At 45.1% G+C, this 17,241-nt stretch overlaps 1 protein-coding gene across 2 annotated transcripts in view; it reads right to left on the minus strand.

Annotated features, from left to right (window-relative positions):
- Nucleotides 1–2,142: 2,142 nt before the first annotated feature.
- Nucleotides 2,143–17,241, minus strand: part of LOC129827299 (protein FAM193B-like) — a 67,131-nt gene continuing 52,032 nt past the window's right edge. For both annotated transcript variants that reach the window (XM_055888021.1, XM_055888022.1), the window contains exons 9-11: nt 11,143–12,079; nt 9,112–9,187; nt 2,143–6,649 (exon numbers count right to left, since the gene is read on the minus strand). In XM_055888021.1, coding sequence (XP_055743996.1) covers nt 6,577–6,649; nt 9,112–9,187; nt 11,143–12,079 — 1,086 coding nt within the window. In that variant the 3' untranslated portion in view covers nt 2,143–6,576. The remainder of the gene's footprint in view (nt 6,650–9,111; nt 9,188–11,142; nt 12,080–17,241) is intronic.

Consider the following 17,241-nt stretch of genomic DNA (forward strand, 5'->3'; position numbering starts at 1 on the left):
GGGGCTAGGGTCAGTCTGCTATATCTGGAGTACTTCTCCTGTCTTATCCGGTGTCCTGTGTGAATTTAAGTATGCTCTCTCTAATTCTCTCTTTCTTTCTCTCTCTCGGAGGACCTGATCCCTAGGACCATGCCTCAGGACTACCTGGCATGATGACTCCTTGTTGTCCCCAGTCCACCTGGCCGTGCTGCTGCTCCAGTTTCAACTGTTCTGCCTGCGGCTATGGATCCCTGAACTGTTCACCGGACGTGCTACCTGTCCCAGACCTGCTGTTTTCAACTCTCTAGAGACAGCAGGAGCGGTAGAGATACTCTCAATGATCTGCTATGAAAAGCCAACTGACATTTACTCCTGAGGTGCTGACTTGTTGCACCCTCGACGGCCACTATAATTAATATTATTTGACCACGCTGGTCATTTATGAACATTTGAACAGCTTGGCCATGTTCTGTTATAATCTCCACCCGGCACAGCCAGAAGAGGACTGGCCACCCCTCATAGCCTGGTTCCTCTCTAGGTTTCTTCCTAGGTTCTGGCCTTTCTAGGGAGTTTTTCCTAGCCACCGTGCTTCTACACCTGCATTGCTTGCTGTTTGGGGTTTTAGGCTGGGTTTCTGTACAGCACTTTGAGATATCAGCTGATGTACGAAGGGCTTTATAAATACATTTGATTTGACTGAATCTGGTTGGGTACAGGTCCTCCAATGACTGAATCTGGTTGGGTACAGGTCCTCCAATGACTGAATCTGGTTGGGTACAGGTCCTCCAATGACTGAATCTGGTTGGGTACAGGTGACTGAATCTGGTTGGGTAAACGCAGAAATTGTGTAATTAACACAAAGGCTTCATAATTCATAAAGGTTATGTTAACCGACTGCTATTATCTCATAGAACAAAACATAAGATCCCCTCAGCCTGTGTTTACATCAGATCAGATCCCCTCAGCCTGTGTTTACATCAGATCCCCTCAGCCTGTGTTTACATCAGATCAGATCCCCTCAGCCTGTGTTTACATCAGATCAGATCCCCTCAGCCTGTGTTTACATCAGATCCCCTCAGCCTGTGTTTACATCAGATCAGATCCCCTCAGCCTGTGTTTACCTCAGATCTCCTCAGCCTGTGTTTACATCAGATCCCCTCAGCCTGTGTTTACATCAGATCAGATCCCCTCAGCCTGTGTTTACATCAGATCCCCTCAGCCTGTGTTTACATCAGATCTCCTCAGCCTGTGTTTACATCAGATCTCCTCAGCCTGTGTTTACATCAGATCTCCTCAGCCTGTGTTTACATCAGATCCCCTCAGCCTGTGTTTACCTCAGATCCCCTCAGCCTGTGTTTACCTCAGATCCCCTCAGCCTGTGTTTACCTCAGATCCCCTCAGCCTGTGTTTACCTCAGATCCCCTCAGCCTGTGTTTACCTCAGATCCCCTCAGCCTGTGTTTACCTCAGATCCCCTCAGCCTGTGTTTACCTCAGATCCCCTCAGCCTGTGTTTACCTCAGATCCCCTCAGCCTGTGTTTACCTCAGATCCCCTCAGCCTGTGTTTACATCAGATCAGATCCCCTCAGCCTGTGTTTACATCAGATCCCCTCAGCCTGTGTTTACATCAGATCTCCTCAGCCTGTGTTTACATCAGATCAGATCCCCTCAGCCTGTGTTTACCTCAGATCAGATCCCCTCAGCCTGTGTTTACATCAGATCAGATCCCCTCAGCCTGTGTTTACCTCAGATCAGATCCCCTCAGCCTGTGTTTACCTCAGATCAGATCCCCTCAGCCTGTGTTTACATCAGATCAGATCCCCTCAGCCTGTGTTTACATCAGATCAGATCCCCTCAGCCTGTGTTTACATCAGATCAGATCCCCTCAGCCTGTGTTTACATCACATCAGATCTCCTTTTCTGCATTTATTCCAAAACCCCATCCATTTTCCCCAACGAGCTGTCAGTAAGACTTTGAGAGCTGGTGTAAACCAGAGTAAGTTGGGCCCTTATGTCCGCCAATCGTCTGGTAGTCTGGACATGACCTTGAAAGAGGACTTTGGTTGAAAATACGAAGACAATTCTCTAACGAATTTACTTAACACGATGATGCATCATGTCATGCAGCCTTAAAACCACTCAGAAATAAAAACACAACACTTCATTATGTCAAAACTGTAATGTTTTAATCTTTCTGAACGAAAGATTTTCACAGTATCAAAAGTGAATAATTAAAAAACAAAAAAAAACAGAAAAGCCAACTTGTCGTAGGGTATAGTATACATTTACATTCCACACATTTCAGATCATATCTTCTAGTTGAATATAAACTGGGATACAAAATTTCAGAAACAGATTTTCTGGAAGAAAAAAAATAATAATAACAAAAAACATAAATCACGGAAACTTCAGACAATGTTTTTTTGACGACTAACTTGGAATCATCGAAGCACCACTTCTTTCGGTAACATCACTTAAAACGATTGATCGTTTCCTGATCAGAAAAAGGGACACTCATCAGATACGGAGAGACAGAAGGAGAGGTTCTTATTGAGGTGTAATGACCCCAGAAGGGGCACAGAGGATTGTGAATTTTTGTACCATGGTTGAAATCCTCAACAAAACCTCCGAGAGACAAAGGTTATCATTGCGGACGTGTTTTAAAAAATGCCCTAAAATCACTTTTATGTACAAAACATTTTTCAACTGAAAATAAAAAACAGTTCTTAAAATGGACATGTAACAAGTCGTCCCTTCCTGTCTGTTTTATTCCGTTGGATAACTAAACGAATACAATCCTGTATGTGAAGGAGTTGAGAGACCAAAACAACAGTATGAGGCAGCTATGGGCAGCATCCAAAATAGCACCCTATTCACTATATAGTGCACTACCCCTATGGGTCCTGGTCACAAGTCGTGCACTATATATAGGGAATAGGGTGCCATTTGAGAACATGGCCACAGTATAGAACCATAATCACAGACCACCATAGGGGAGATATCAGCTCTGATCAGCAGTTACTTGAACAACCAATGGGGAGATATCAGCTCTGATCAGCAGTTACTTGAACAACCAATGGGAGATATCAGCTCTGATCAGCAGTTACTTGAACAACCAATGGGAGATATCAGCTCTGATCAGCAGTTACTTGAACAACCAATGGGAGATATCAGCTCTGATCAGCAGTTACTTGAACAACCAATGGGGAGATATCAGCTCTGATTAGCAGTTACTTGAACAACCAATGGGAGATATCAGCTCTGATCAGCAGTTACTTGAACAACCAATGGGGAGATATCAGCTCTGATCAGCAGTTACTTGAACAACCAATGGGAGATATCAGCTCTGATTAGCAGTTACTTGAACAACCAATGGGGAGATATCAGCTCTGATTAGCAGTTACTTGAACAACCAATGGGAGATATCAGCTCTGATCAGCAGTTACTTGAACAACCAATGGGGAGATATCAGCTCTGATCAGCAGTTACTTGAACAACCAATGGGGAGATATCAGCTCTGATCAGCAGTTACTTGAAAAACCAATGGGAGATATCAGCTCTGATTAGCAGTTACTTGAACAACCAATGGGAGATATCAGCTCTGATCAGCAGTTACTTGAACAACCAATGGGGAGATATCAGCTCTGATCAGCAGTTACTTGAACAACCAATGGGAGATATCAGCTCTGATTAGCAGTTACTTGAACAACCAATGGGGAGATATCAGCTCTGATTAGCAGTTACTTGAACAACCAATGGGAGATATCAGCTCTGATCAGCAGTTACTTGAACAACCAATGGGAGATATCAGCTCTGATCAGCAGTTACTTGAACAACCAATGGGAGATATCAGCTCTGATCAGCAGTTACTTGAACAACCAATGGGGAGATATCAGCTCTGATCAGCAGTTACTTCAACAACCAATGGGGAGATATCAGCTCTGATCAGCAGTTACTTCAACAACCAATGGGAAGATGTAACTTTGAAGCATAAAGAGAAGAATGGAGCGTGGCTCCGATGTCTGAACAACACGGGGAGGCTGACCACGGAAGATAACCATGACTTTATATAGAATATACAGGGGGGAGAAATCAATCTGGTTTCATTTTGAACACATCTTGTGAAGACGTCATTCAAAGTGTTAAACACAGTAACCAGATACATACTTTATTTCTTTTATTTATATTAAAAAAATAACAAAAATAAATCGAGTTTATATTAGTGTCGTTGATTACTTTCCAAACGTTCATTTTTTGTTAAAACAAAACCATTTGTCACAATTTCATACAAAATAATAGCATTGTACAAGGAGGTAATGAATCTCTTGTTCCGTGTCATCCACTACCGTTCATTCCTACAGTTCGAGGAACATTGATAAACCTACACCATAATGACTTACTCAATGGGACTCTTGAGTTGCACCCTATTCCCTATATAGTGCACTACTTTTCACTATAGCCCTATGGGTCCAAGTCTAAAGGAGTGCACTACATAGGGAATAGGGCACAACCTTGGACTCAAGATTTGATGTTGACGCAACAAACCATTCAATTAATGAACAGCGTTGGTTCAGCCTGTGATGTCATATTGAGGGGACAGATTGGCACAATCAGAGCAGTACGATGAAGTCATGAGAGCACAATACCAGTATAGATAACCAGCCCACACATGGTGTCTATGACAGTATAGATAACCAGCCCACACATGGTGTCTATGACAGTATAGATAACCAGCCCACACATGGTGTCTATGACAGTATAGATAACCAGCCCTCACATGGTGTCTATGACAGTATAGATAACCAGCCCACACATGGTGTCTATGACAGTATAGATAACCAGCCCACACATGGTGTCTATGACAGTATAGATAACCAGCCCACACATGGTGTCTATGACAGTATAGATAACCAGCCCAGACATGGTGTCTATGACAGTATAGATAACCAGCCCACACATGGTGTCTATGACAGTATAGATAACCAGCCCACACATGGTGTCTATGACAGTATAGATAACCAGCCCACACATGGTGTCTATGACAGTATAGATAACCAGCCCACACATGGTGGTGGTGTCTATGACAGTATAGATAACCAGCCCTCACATGGTGTCTATGACAGTATAGATAACCAGCCCACACATGGTGTCTATGACAGTATAGATAACCAGCCCACACATGGTGGTGGTGTCTATGACAGTATAGATAACCAGCCCACACATGGTGTCTATGACAGTATAACCAGCCCACACATGGTGTCTATGACAGTATAGATAACCAGCCCACACATGGCGTCTATGACAGTAGAGATAACCAGCCCACACATGGTGTCTATGACAGTATAGATAACCAGCCCACACATGGTGTCTATGACAGTATAGATAACCAGCCCACACATGGTGTCTATGACAGTATAGATAACCAGCCCACACATGGTGTCTATGACAGTATAGATAACCAGCCCACACATGGCGTCCATGACAGTATAAACAGCCCACACATGGTGTCTATGACAGTATAGATAACCAACCCACACATGGTGTCTATGACAGTATAGCCAGCCCACACATGGTGTCTATGACAGTATAGATAACCAGCCCACACATGGTGTCTATGACAGTATAACCAGCCCACACATGGTGTCCATGACAGTATAGATAACCAGCCCACACATGGTGTCTATGACAGTATAGATAACCAGCCCACACATGGTGTCTATGACAGTATAGATAACCAGCCCACACATGGTGTCTATGACAGTATAGATAACCAACCCTCACATGGTGTCTATGACAGTATAGATAACCAGCCCACACATGGTGTCTATGACAGTATAGATAACCAGCCCTCACATGGTGTCTATGACAGTATAGATAACCAGCCCTCACATGGTGTCTATGACAGTATAATGTGCTTTAACATTACATCCTCCATACCATAAGACCTATTCTGATCTGAACTTAAAATCAACGTAAAATCATTTAGAGGCAATTCATAATCTAAAACAGTGGCTGTCCACAGAGCGTTGTGTGTTGAGGGAGAGATGGGGGAGATTACCCTAAACTAAAGACAGTAAAAGTTCATCATGGGACAGTACCTGTTGGAGAACAGAAGCACCAGATTGAACCAACCGATAACAATCCAAGAAGGTTTCTACAAATGTTAAAATGTCCCGTAATTACAATTTAAAAAAAACAAACAGGTTTTATTGTAAAAAGGAACTGTTTTCCATACTACATAGTGAAGTACACAGTAGATCAGATCTGATAGAGGGAGAACCAACACCCGGCCATGTTTCAACTTGGACCTCTCATCTCCCTCGTTGTGAAACAGCAGAGAGTCGAGTCTCAGCCGGGCCCGTGCGTGAATGATCCCTGGCTGTCAGCCAATAGCATCGCAGACCTGACGAATGGAAAATGGTGTTGCACCAGGGTCCCTTGGCTTGGTGAGGAAAAAGAGGAGGAGGAGGAGGAGGAAGAGTGGGAATGAGAGAAGGCCTCAGGCCGTCGGGGTTGGATGGACATAGTCATGTTGGGGGAGGGGGGGGGGGTTCTGCATTCTAGAACCCGTCAGTTACTGGGCTGCGTTGGAAGGATCCTATTTGAGGGTAAAGTTGGACCAGTTCACTGCAACCTTCTGGCGGGTCTGTTTAGCAGAGTCAAGGCAAAACCTACAGAGAGACGAGAGAGATGGAGGGAGAGAGAGGGAGGGAGAGAGAGATGGAGGGAGAGAGATGGAGGGAGAGAGATGGAGGGAGAGAGATGGAGGGAGAGAGATGGAGGGAGAGAGATGGAGGGAGAGAGAAAGAGGAGAGAGATGGAGGGAGAGAGATGGAGGGAGAGAGATGGAGGGAGAGAGAAAGAGGAGAGAGATGGAGGGAGAGAGATGGAGGGAGAGAGAAAGAGGAGAGAGATGGAGGGAGAGAGAAAGAGGAGAGAGATGGAGGGAGAGAGAAAGAGGAGAGTGATGGAGGGAGAGAGAAGGAGGAGAGAGATGGAGGGAGAGAGATGGAGGGAGAGAGATGGAGGGAGAGAGAAAGAGGAGAGAGATGGAGGGAGAGAGAAAGAGGAGAGAGATGGAGGGAGAGAGAAAGAGGAGAGAGATGGAGGGAGAGAGAAAGAGGAGAGAGATGAGGGAGAGAGAAAGAGGAGAGAGATGAGGGAGAGAGAAGGAGGGAGAGAGAAGGAGGAGAGAGATGGAGGGAGAGAGAAGGGGGAGAGAGATGGAGGGAGAGAGAAAGAGGAGATAGGTGGAGGGAGAGAGAAAGAGGAGAGATGGAGGGAGAGAGAAAGAGGGGAGAGATGAAGGGAGAGAGAAGGAGGGGAGAGATGAAGGGAGAGAGAAGGAGGAGAGAGATGAAGGGAGAGAGAAGGAGGGGAGAGATGAAGGGAGAGAGAAGGAGGAGAGAGATGGAGGGAGAGAAGGAGGAGAGATGGAGGGAGAGAGAAAGAGGAGAGAGATGGAGGGAGAGAGAAAGAGGAGAGAGATGGAGGGAGAGAGAAAGAGGAGAGAGATGGAGGGAGAGAGGAGGAGAGAGATGGAGGGAGAGAGAAAGAGGAGAGATGGAGGGAGAGAGAAAGAGGAGAGATGGAGGGAGAGAGAAAGAGGAGAGAGATGGAGGGAGAGAGAAGGAGGAGAGAGATGGAGGGAGAGAGAAAGAGGAGAGATGGAGGGAGAGAGAAGGAGGAGAGAGATGGAGGGAGAGAGAAAGAGGAGAGATGGAGGGAGAGAGAAAGAGGAGAGAGGTGGAGGGAGAGAGAAAGAGGAGAGAGGTGGATGGAGAGAGAAAGAGGGGAGAGAGAAAGAGGAGAGAGATGGAGGGAGAGAGAAAGAGGAGAGAGATGGAGGGAGAGAGAAGGAGGAGAGAGATGGAGGGAGAGAGAAAGAGGAGAGAGATGGAGGGAGAGAGAAAGAGGAGAGAGATGGAGGGAGAGAGAAAGAGGAGAGAGATGGAGGGAGAGAGAAGGAGGAGAGAGATGGAGGGAGAGAGAAAGAGGAGAGAGATGGAGGGAGAGAGAAAGAGGAGAGAGATGAGGGAGAGAGAAAGAGGAGAGAGATGAGGGAGAGAGAAAGAGGAGAGAGATGGAGGGAGAGAGAAGGAGGAGAGAGATGGAGGGAGAGAGAAAGAGGAGAGAGATGGAGGGAGAGAGAAAGAGGAGAGAGATGAGGGAGAGAGAAAGAGGAGAGAGGTGGAGGGAGAGAGAAAGAGGAGAGATGGAGGGAGAGAGAAAGAGGAGAGAGATGGAGGGAGAGAGAAGGAGGAGAGAGATGGAGGGAGAGAGAAAGAGGAGAGAGATGAGGGAGAGAGAAAGAGGAGAGAGATGAGGGAGAGAGAAAGAGGAGAGAGATGGAGGGAGAGAGAAAGAGGAGAGAGATTGAGGGAGAGAGAAGGAGGAGAGAGATGGAGGGAGAGAGATGGAGGGAGAGAGAAAGAGGAGAGAGATGGAGGGAGAGAGAAAGAGGAGAGAGATGGAGGGAGAGAGAAAGAGGAGAGAGATGGAGGGAGAGAGAAAGAGGAGAGAGATGAGGGAGAGAGAAAGAGGAGAGAGATGAGGGAGAGAGAAAGAGGAGAGAGATGGAGGGAGAGAGATGGAGGGAGAGAGAAGGGGGAGAGAGGTGGAGGGAGAGAGAAAGAGGAGAGTGATGGAGGGAGAGAGAAAGAGGAGAGAGATGGAGGGAGAGAGAAAGAGGAGAGAGATGGAGGGAGAGAGAAAGAGGAGAGTGATGGAGGGAGAGAGAAAGAGGAGAGAGATGGAGGGAGAGAGAAAGAGGAGAGAGATGGAGGGAGAGAGAAAGAGGAGAGTGATGGAGGGAGAGAGAAAGAGGAGAGAGATGGAGGGAGAGAGAAAGAGGAGAGAGATGGAGGGAGAGAGAAAGAGGAGAGATGGAGGGAGAGAGAAAGAGGAGAGAGATGAGGGAGAGAGAAGGAGGAAAGATGGAGGGAGAGAGAAAGAGGAGAGAGATGGAGGGAGAGAGAAAGAGGAGAGAGATGGAGGGAGAGAGAAAGAGGAGAGATGGAGGGAGAGAGAAATATCACAACATGGTTCTACAAACAGGAGGCTGGAGCCCCCCCCCCCCGCCAAGGAGAAACGGCCCTAAATGTTTTGGATTGTCACAGGGGCCGAGCTTTACCTTTTGAAGTATTCCACCTCACGATCAATCTCATCCATTTCTTTTGGGTCTACGTCTTTAGGGAGAAACACATCCTCTGGGGAAGAAAGAAACAGGACAGAAACATCACCACCAACGAACGGACATGCTGTCTGATCGCCTCATCATTCACACTGACGTCTCCTCTCCTACATGTATAACACTAGAGACAGTCCACTAGAGGGTTATCTAAACTAACACGTATAACACTAGAGACAGTCCACTAGAGGGTTATCTAAACTAACAGGTCTCCTCTCCTACATGTATAACACAAGAGACAGTCCACTAGAGGGTTATCTAAACTAACATGTATAACACTAGAGACAGTCCACTAGAGGGTTATCTAAACTAACATGTATAACACTAGAGACAGTCCACTAGAGGGTTATCTAAACTAACACGTCTCCTCTCCTACATGTATAACACTAGAGACAGTCCACTAGAGGGTTATCTAAACTAACATGTATAACACTAGAGACAGTCCACTAGAGGGTTATCTAAACTAACAGGTCTCCTCTCCTACAACAGGTATAACACTAGAGACAGTCCACTAGAGGGTTATCTAAACTAACATGTATAACACTAGAGACAGTCCACTAGAGGGTTATCTAAACTAACATGTATAACACTAGAGACAGTCCACTAGAGGGTTATCTAAACTAACACGTCTCCTCTCCTACAACAGGTATAACACTAGAGACACTCCACTAGAGGGTTATCTAAACTAACATGTATAACACTAGAGACAGTCCACTAGAGGGTTATCTAAACTAACATGTATAACACTAGAGACAGTCCACTAGAGGGTTATCTAAACTAACACGTCTCCTCTCCTACATGTATAACACTAGAGAGAGTCCACTAGAGGGTTATCTAAACTAACATGTATAACACTAGAGACAGTCCACTAGAGGGTTATCTAAACTAACATGTATAACACTAGAGACAGTCCACTAGAGGGTTATCTAAACTAACAGGTCTCCTCTCCTACAACAGGTATAACACTAGAGACAGTCCACTAGAGGGTTATCTAAACTAACATGTATAACACTAGAGACAGTCCACTAGAGGGTTATCTAAACTAACATGTATAACACTAGAGACAGTCCACTAGAGGGTTATCTAAACTAACAGGTCTCCTCTCCTACAACAGGTATAACACTAGAGACAGTCCACTAGAGGGTTATCTAAACTAACAGGTATAACACTAGAGACAGTCCACTAGAGGGTTATCTAAACTAACATGTATAACACTAGAGACAGTCCACTAGAGGGTTATCTAAACTAACAGGTCTCCTCTCCTACAACAGGTATAACACTAGAGACAGTCCACTAGAGGGTTATCTAAACTAACAGGTATAACACTAGAGACAGTCCACTAGAGGGTTATCTAAACTAACATGTATAACACTAGAGACAGTCCACTAGAGGGTTATCTAAACTAACAGGTATAACACTAGAGACAGTCCACTAGAGGGTTATCTAAACTAACATGTATAACACTAGAGACAGTCCACTAGAGGGTTATCTAAACTAACAGGTATAACACTAGAGACAGTCCACTAGAGGGTTATCTAAACTAACATGTATAACACTAGAGACAGTCCACTAGAGGGTTATCTAAACTAACAGGTATAACACTAGAGACAGTCCACTAGAGGGTTATCTAAACTAACACGTCTCCTCTCCTACATGTATAACACTAGAGACAGTCCACTAGAGGGTTATCTAAACTAACATGTATAACACTAGAGACAGTCCACTAGAGGGTTATCTAAACTAACAGGTATAACACTAGAGACAGTCCACTAGAGGGTTATCTAAACTAACATGTATAACACTAGAGACAGTCCACTAGAGAGTTATCTAAACTAACATGTATAACACTAGAGACAGTCCACTAGAGGGTTATCTAAACTAACATGTATAACACTAGAGACAGTCCACTAGAGGGTTATCTAAACTAACATGTATAACACTAGAGACAGTCCACTAGAGCGTTATCTAACGTACCAATGTTGCGGCTGGTTCCCTTGTTCTTGTTCTTCTTATTCTTCCCCTTGGGCTGCTGGGCTTGGTTGTGATTGGCTGAGGTGACAGAGTGACCTTTGGCCTCTTGCTCCTCCCCCTTCCCTCTTTGGGTGTTGGGAGCACCCGCGCTAGTCACTGTCCCGTTGGTAGCCTGCTGCCGGGTGGGCCTGGTCTCCTCTGCCCTCCTTGGCCCGGTTCTCTGGCTCTCAGCCGAGTGAGGTGGTGGTTTGGAACCAGAACCAGCCTTAGAACCCACAGCATCAGAACTGTTGGGACCAGTTTTCTGCGACTCCGCAGCTGCTTTGGATCCGGGTCTGGTCTGGTTCTGTTCTGGAGGCAGCTGGTCCTGCCGTTGCTGCTGCTGCTGCTTCTTGCCCTTCTTCAGCTTGCCAGCCCCGGCATTAACCCCAGCCCCAGGAGTAGGGATAGTAATGCTCTTGGGCTCCGCTGGGGTCTCCTCTTTAGGCTTAGCTACCTTAATAGAGGCCTGGGTCTGGATCGAAGCAGGGGCCTGGTGTTTATTCTCAGGCCTAGCAGAGGGGCACCTCTCTGGGGAACGCACCCGGATCAGCTTGGAGAGGCTGGGGGTGGTGTGGAGCCTGTGAACATCCTTCACCCCAGTACCAACCCCTGGTCCCCCTATCCCAGGTACAGTAGTACTAGCGGGCGTTGAGATGGGTCCGATGGGGGAGTTGTCCCGGGGATGGGCCTCCTCCCAGCCGCTGACCAGGTCCAGATGGCTCTTGAAGGTACCCAGGGAGAGAGGGGCCAGGTCTAGGTCTATCTGCTGCAGGTCAGAGCAGGAGGAGCCGTTGAGGTGGGAGAGAAGATGGTTGCCCTCCAGAGTAGCAGCCTTCTTCGGGAAGTCATTCACATCCAGGTTGAGGTCGTACATGGAGAACGAGGCCCGGATAGAGTCCTGCAAGGTCAAAGGTCAACGTTGTTATTTTAGAAAAGAGAAGAAAAGCAGCAATAAGTTTAATGAACCAACATTTAAAACAGCTAAACTGCCAGTTTAATAAACCAACATTTAAAACAGCTAAACTCCCTTAAATCAGGGTTTCAGCTGTTTATCAGATTGCACATAATACACTCACTGAAACACTGATATGAACAGATTGAGGACTGGTTTCCTGAACACAGATTAAGCCTAGTCCTACATGTCTTTCGATGGAGACGCTCCATTGAGCTTGATGTTTTGGTCCAGGACTATGCTTGATTTGTGTCTGAGAAACCGCCGCTAAAAGACACCAACTCCGGATAACATTCGACGGGTCGCAATCAACCGGTCGAACTCCAAACATATCTGTAAAAAAAAAAAAAAAGAAGCCTCGAGTTCCTATTTATTTTCCTTAGCGCTGTTGACGGTAGGTGCACTTGATTCAACAGCCCTCGTGCCGGGTAGACGAAGCGTTCCCCTGAAACAGTTTCCTCGAGCCATAGACTGACACAAGAAGCCTGGAGCGCACAGCAAAGCTGATAACCTTAAATGATGCCGGAGGCAGAAATAATGCCGTGAGACTTGAGTTTACACCATCAGCTGGATCTGTGTCCCATCTTCCTCAGCGGAGGGACGGTGAGTCAGGTGAGAGGCTGCCTCAACGCTGCTCCCTCCCTCAGACTGAGCATCAGACGCAGCCCATCAGTCCAGTAACTCAGCTGGGCCTTACAAGTAATACAACAAATTACCACTGTGATCAAATACCAATTACAAATGTATATCATTTCTAAATGGTCTGAGAAGAGCATCATTGGCATGGCACTTCATGCATAGCCAATATGCTGTGATAATGTATTGGGTCTATAGCCTACTGAGCATAGCCAATATGCAGTGATAATGTATTGGGCCTATAGCCTACTGAGCATAGCCAATATACAGTGATAATGTATTAGGCCTATAGCCAATATGCAATGATAATGTATTAGGCCTATAGCCAATATACAGTGATAATGTATTAGGCCTATAGCCAATATGCAGTGATAATGTATTAGGCCTATAGCCAATATACAGTGATAATGTATTAGGCCTATAGCCAATATGCAATGATAATGTATTAGGCCTATAGCCAATATACAGTGATAATGTATTAGGCCTATAGCCAATATGCAGTGATAATGTATTAGGCCTTTAGCCAATATACAGTGATAATGTATTAGGCCTATAGCCAATATGCAGTGATAATGTATTAGGCCTATAGCCAATATGCAGTGATAATGTATTAGGCCTATAGCCAATATACAGTGATAATGTATTAGGCCTATAGCCAATATGCTGTGATAATGTATTAGGCCTATAGCCAATATACAGTGATAAAGTATTAGGCCTATAGCCAATATGCAGTGATAATGTATTGGGCGTATAGCCTACTGAGCATAGCCAATATGCAGTGATAATGTATTAGGACTATAGCCTACTGAGCATAGCCAATATGCAGTGATAATGTATTGGGCCTATAGCCTACTGAGCATAGCAAATATGCAGTGATAATGTATTGGGCCTATAGCCAATATGCTGTGATAATGTATTGGGTCTATAGCCTACTGAGCATAGCCAATTTGCTGTGATAATGTATTAGGCCTATAGCCAATATGCAGTGATAATGTATTAGGCCTATAGCCAATATGCAGTGATAATGTATTAGGCCTATAGCCAATATGCAGTGATAATGTATTAGGCCTATAGCCAATATGCAGTGATAATGTATTAGGCCTATAGCCAATATGCTGTGATAATGTATTGGGTCTATAGCCTACTGAGCATAGCAAATATGCAGTGATAATGTATTGGGCCTATAGCCAATATGCAGTGATAATGTATTGGGCCTATAGCCTACTGAGCATAGCCAATATGCTGTGATAATGTATTAGGCCTATAGCCAATATGCAGTGATAATGTATTAGGCCTATAGCCAATATGCAGTGATAATGTATTAGGCCTATAGCCAATATGCAGTGATAATGTATTAGGCCTATAGCCAATATGCAGTGATAATGTATTAGGCCTATAGCCAATATGCAGTGATAATGTATTAGGCCTATAGCCAATATGCAGTGATAATGTATTGGGTCTATAGCCTACTGAGCATAGCAAATATGCAGTGATAATGTATTGGGCCTATAGCCAATATGCAGTGATAATGTATTGGGCCTATATCCTACTGAGCATAGCCAATATGCTGTGATAATGTATTAGGCCTATAGCCAATATGCAGTGATAATGTATTAGGCCTATAGCCAATATGCAGTGATAATGTATTAGGCCTATAGCCAATATGCAGTGATAATGTATTAGGCCTATAGCCAATATGCAGTGATAATGTATTAGGCCTAAAGCCTACTGAGCATAGCCAATATGCAGTGATAATGTATTAGGCCTATAGCCAATATGCAGTGATAATGTATTAGGCCTATAGCCAATATGCAGTGATAATGTATTGGTCCTAAAGCCTACTGAGCATAGCCAATATGCAGTGATAATGTATTAGGCCTATAGCCAATACGCAGTGATAATGTATTGGTCCTAAAGCCTACCGCACAAAACTCACTGCAGAACTGTTTTTAAATAGGTTTACGTTGATTTAAAAAAACATCTGAGCAGTAGATCTTGCATTTTTACTCAGAAAGTGATCTTAAATCAGAAATCACTGCTGACCACTGCAGTAGACAATGTGCGAATAATAATATGTAAGAAAAAAAAACATATTTTACCATCAATAGATAGACAAACAATACAATAGGCCCTGCCATAGACTAGTGTCCTGTCCAGGGGGTGTCAAGCTGCCTCACTACAGAAACAGGAGATGGACTAGTGTCCTGAACATCAAGCTGCCTCACTACAGAAACAGGAGATGGACTAGTGTCCTGTCCAGGGGGTGTCCTGGTACATCAAGCTGTCTCACTACAGAAACAGGAGATGGACTAGTGTCCTGTCCAGGGAGTGTCCTGGTACATTAAGCTGTCTCACTACAGAAACAGGATATAGACTAGTGTCCTGTCCAGGGGGTGTCCTGGTACATCAAGCTGTCTCACTACAGTAACAGGAGATAGACTAGTGTCCTGGTACATCAAGCTGTCTCACTACAGTAACAGGATATAGACTAGTGTCCTGTACATCAAGCTGCCTCACTACAGTAACAGGATATAGACTAGTGTCCTGTCCAGGGGGTGTCCTGTACATCAAGCTGTCTCACTACAGAAACAGGAGATAGACTAGTGTCCTGTCCAGGGCGTGTCCTGTACATCAAGCTGCCTCACTACAGAAACAGGAGATGGACTAGTGTCCTGTCCAGGGGGTGTCCTGTACATCAAGCTGTCTCACTACAGAAACAGGAGATAGACTAGTGTCCTGGTATATCAAGCTGTCTCACTACAGAAACAGGAGATAGACTAGTGTCCTGTACATCAAGCTGTCTCACTACAGACACAGGAGATGGACTAGTGTCCTGTCCAGGGGGTGTCCTGGTACATCAAGCTGTCTCACTACAGAAACAGGAGATGGACTAGTGTCCTGTCCAGGGGGTGTCAAGCTGTCTCACTACAGTAACAGGAGATAGACTAGTGTCCTGTCCAGGGGGTGTCCTGGTACATCAAGCTGTATCACTACAGAAACAGGAGATAGACTAGTGTCCTGTCCAGGGGGTGTCCTGTACATCAAGCTGTCTCACTACAGAAACAGGATATAGACTAGTGTCCTGTCCAGGGGGTGTCCTGTACATCAAGCTGTCTCACTACAGTAACAGGAGATAGACTAGTGTCCTGTACATCAAGGTGTCTCACTACAGAAACAGGAGATGGACTAGTGTCCGTCCAGGGGGTGTCCTTTACATCAAGCTGTCTCACTATAGAAACAGGACATAGACTAGTGTCCTGTCCAGGGGGTGTCCTGTACATCAGTCTGTCTCACTACAGAAACAGGAGATAGACTAGTGTCCTGTCCAGGGGGTGTCAAGCTGCCTCACTACAGAAACAGGAGATGGACTAGTGTCCTGGTACATCAAGCTGTCTCACTACAGAAACAGGAGATGGACTAGTGTCCTGTCCAGGGGGTGTCCTGTACATCAAGCTGTCTCACTACAGTAACAGGAGATAGACTAGTGTCCTGTCCAGGGGGTGTCCTGGTACATCAAGCTGTCTCACTACAGAAACAGGAGATAGACTAGTGTCCTGTCCAGGGGGTGTCCTGGTACATCAAGCTGTCTCACTACAGTAACAGGAGATAGACTAGTGTCCTGTCCAGGGGGTGTCCTGGTACATCAAGCTGTCTCACTACAGAAACAGGAGATAGACTAGTGTCCTGTCCAGGGGGTGTCCTGGTACATCAAGCTGTCTCACTACAGAAACAGGAGATAGACTAGTGTCCTGTCCAGGGGGTGTCCTGGTACATCAAGCTGTCTCACTATAGAAACAGGAGATAGACTAGTGTCCTGTCCATGGGGTGTACTGGTACATCAAGCTGCCTCACTATAAAGTGCTAGAGAAACACAGACAGGGGCATTCCTGAGATGCCTCTTCAGAAAGGACAATATTAATCACTGATGCATTTTGGTAATGTCATAGTCTTGGGTAAATTAATACATTTTCTAATAAGTTCAATACGTTTATCAAATCAAAGTTTGTCATGTGCGCCGAATACAACAGTGAAATGCTGACTAACAGGCTCTAACCAACAGTGCAAAAAAAGGTATTAGATGAACAATAGGTAAGTAAAGAAATAAAACAGTAAAAAGACAGTGAAAAATAACAGTAGAGAGGCTATATACAGTAGAGAGGTTATATACAGTAGAGAGGCTATATACAGTAGAGAGGCTATATACAGTAGAGAGGCTATATACAGTAGAGAGGCTACATACAGTAGAGAGGCTACATACAGTAGAGGCTATATACAGTAGAGAGGCTACATACAGTAGAGAGGCTATATACAGTAGAGAGGCTATATACAGTAGAGGCTATATACAGTAGAGGCTATATACAGTAGAGAGGCTATATACAGTAGAGAGGCTATATACAGTAGAGAGGCTATATACAGTAGAGAGGCTATATACAGTAGAGAGGCTATATACAGTAGAGAGGCTATATACAGTA

The sequence above is a fragment of the Salvelinus fontinalis genome, chromosome 29 (assembly GCF_029448725.1).
Source record: "Salvelinus fontinalis isolate EN_2023a chromosome 29, ASM2944872v1, whole genome shotgun sequence".
NCBI classification, from domain to species: domain Eukaryota; kingdom Metazoa; phylum Chordata; class Actinopteri; order Salmoniformes; family Salmonidae; genus Salvelinus; species Salvelinus fontinalis.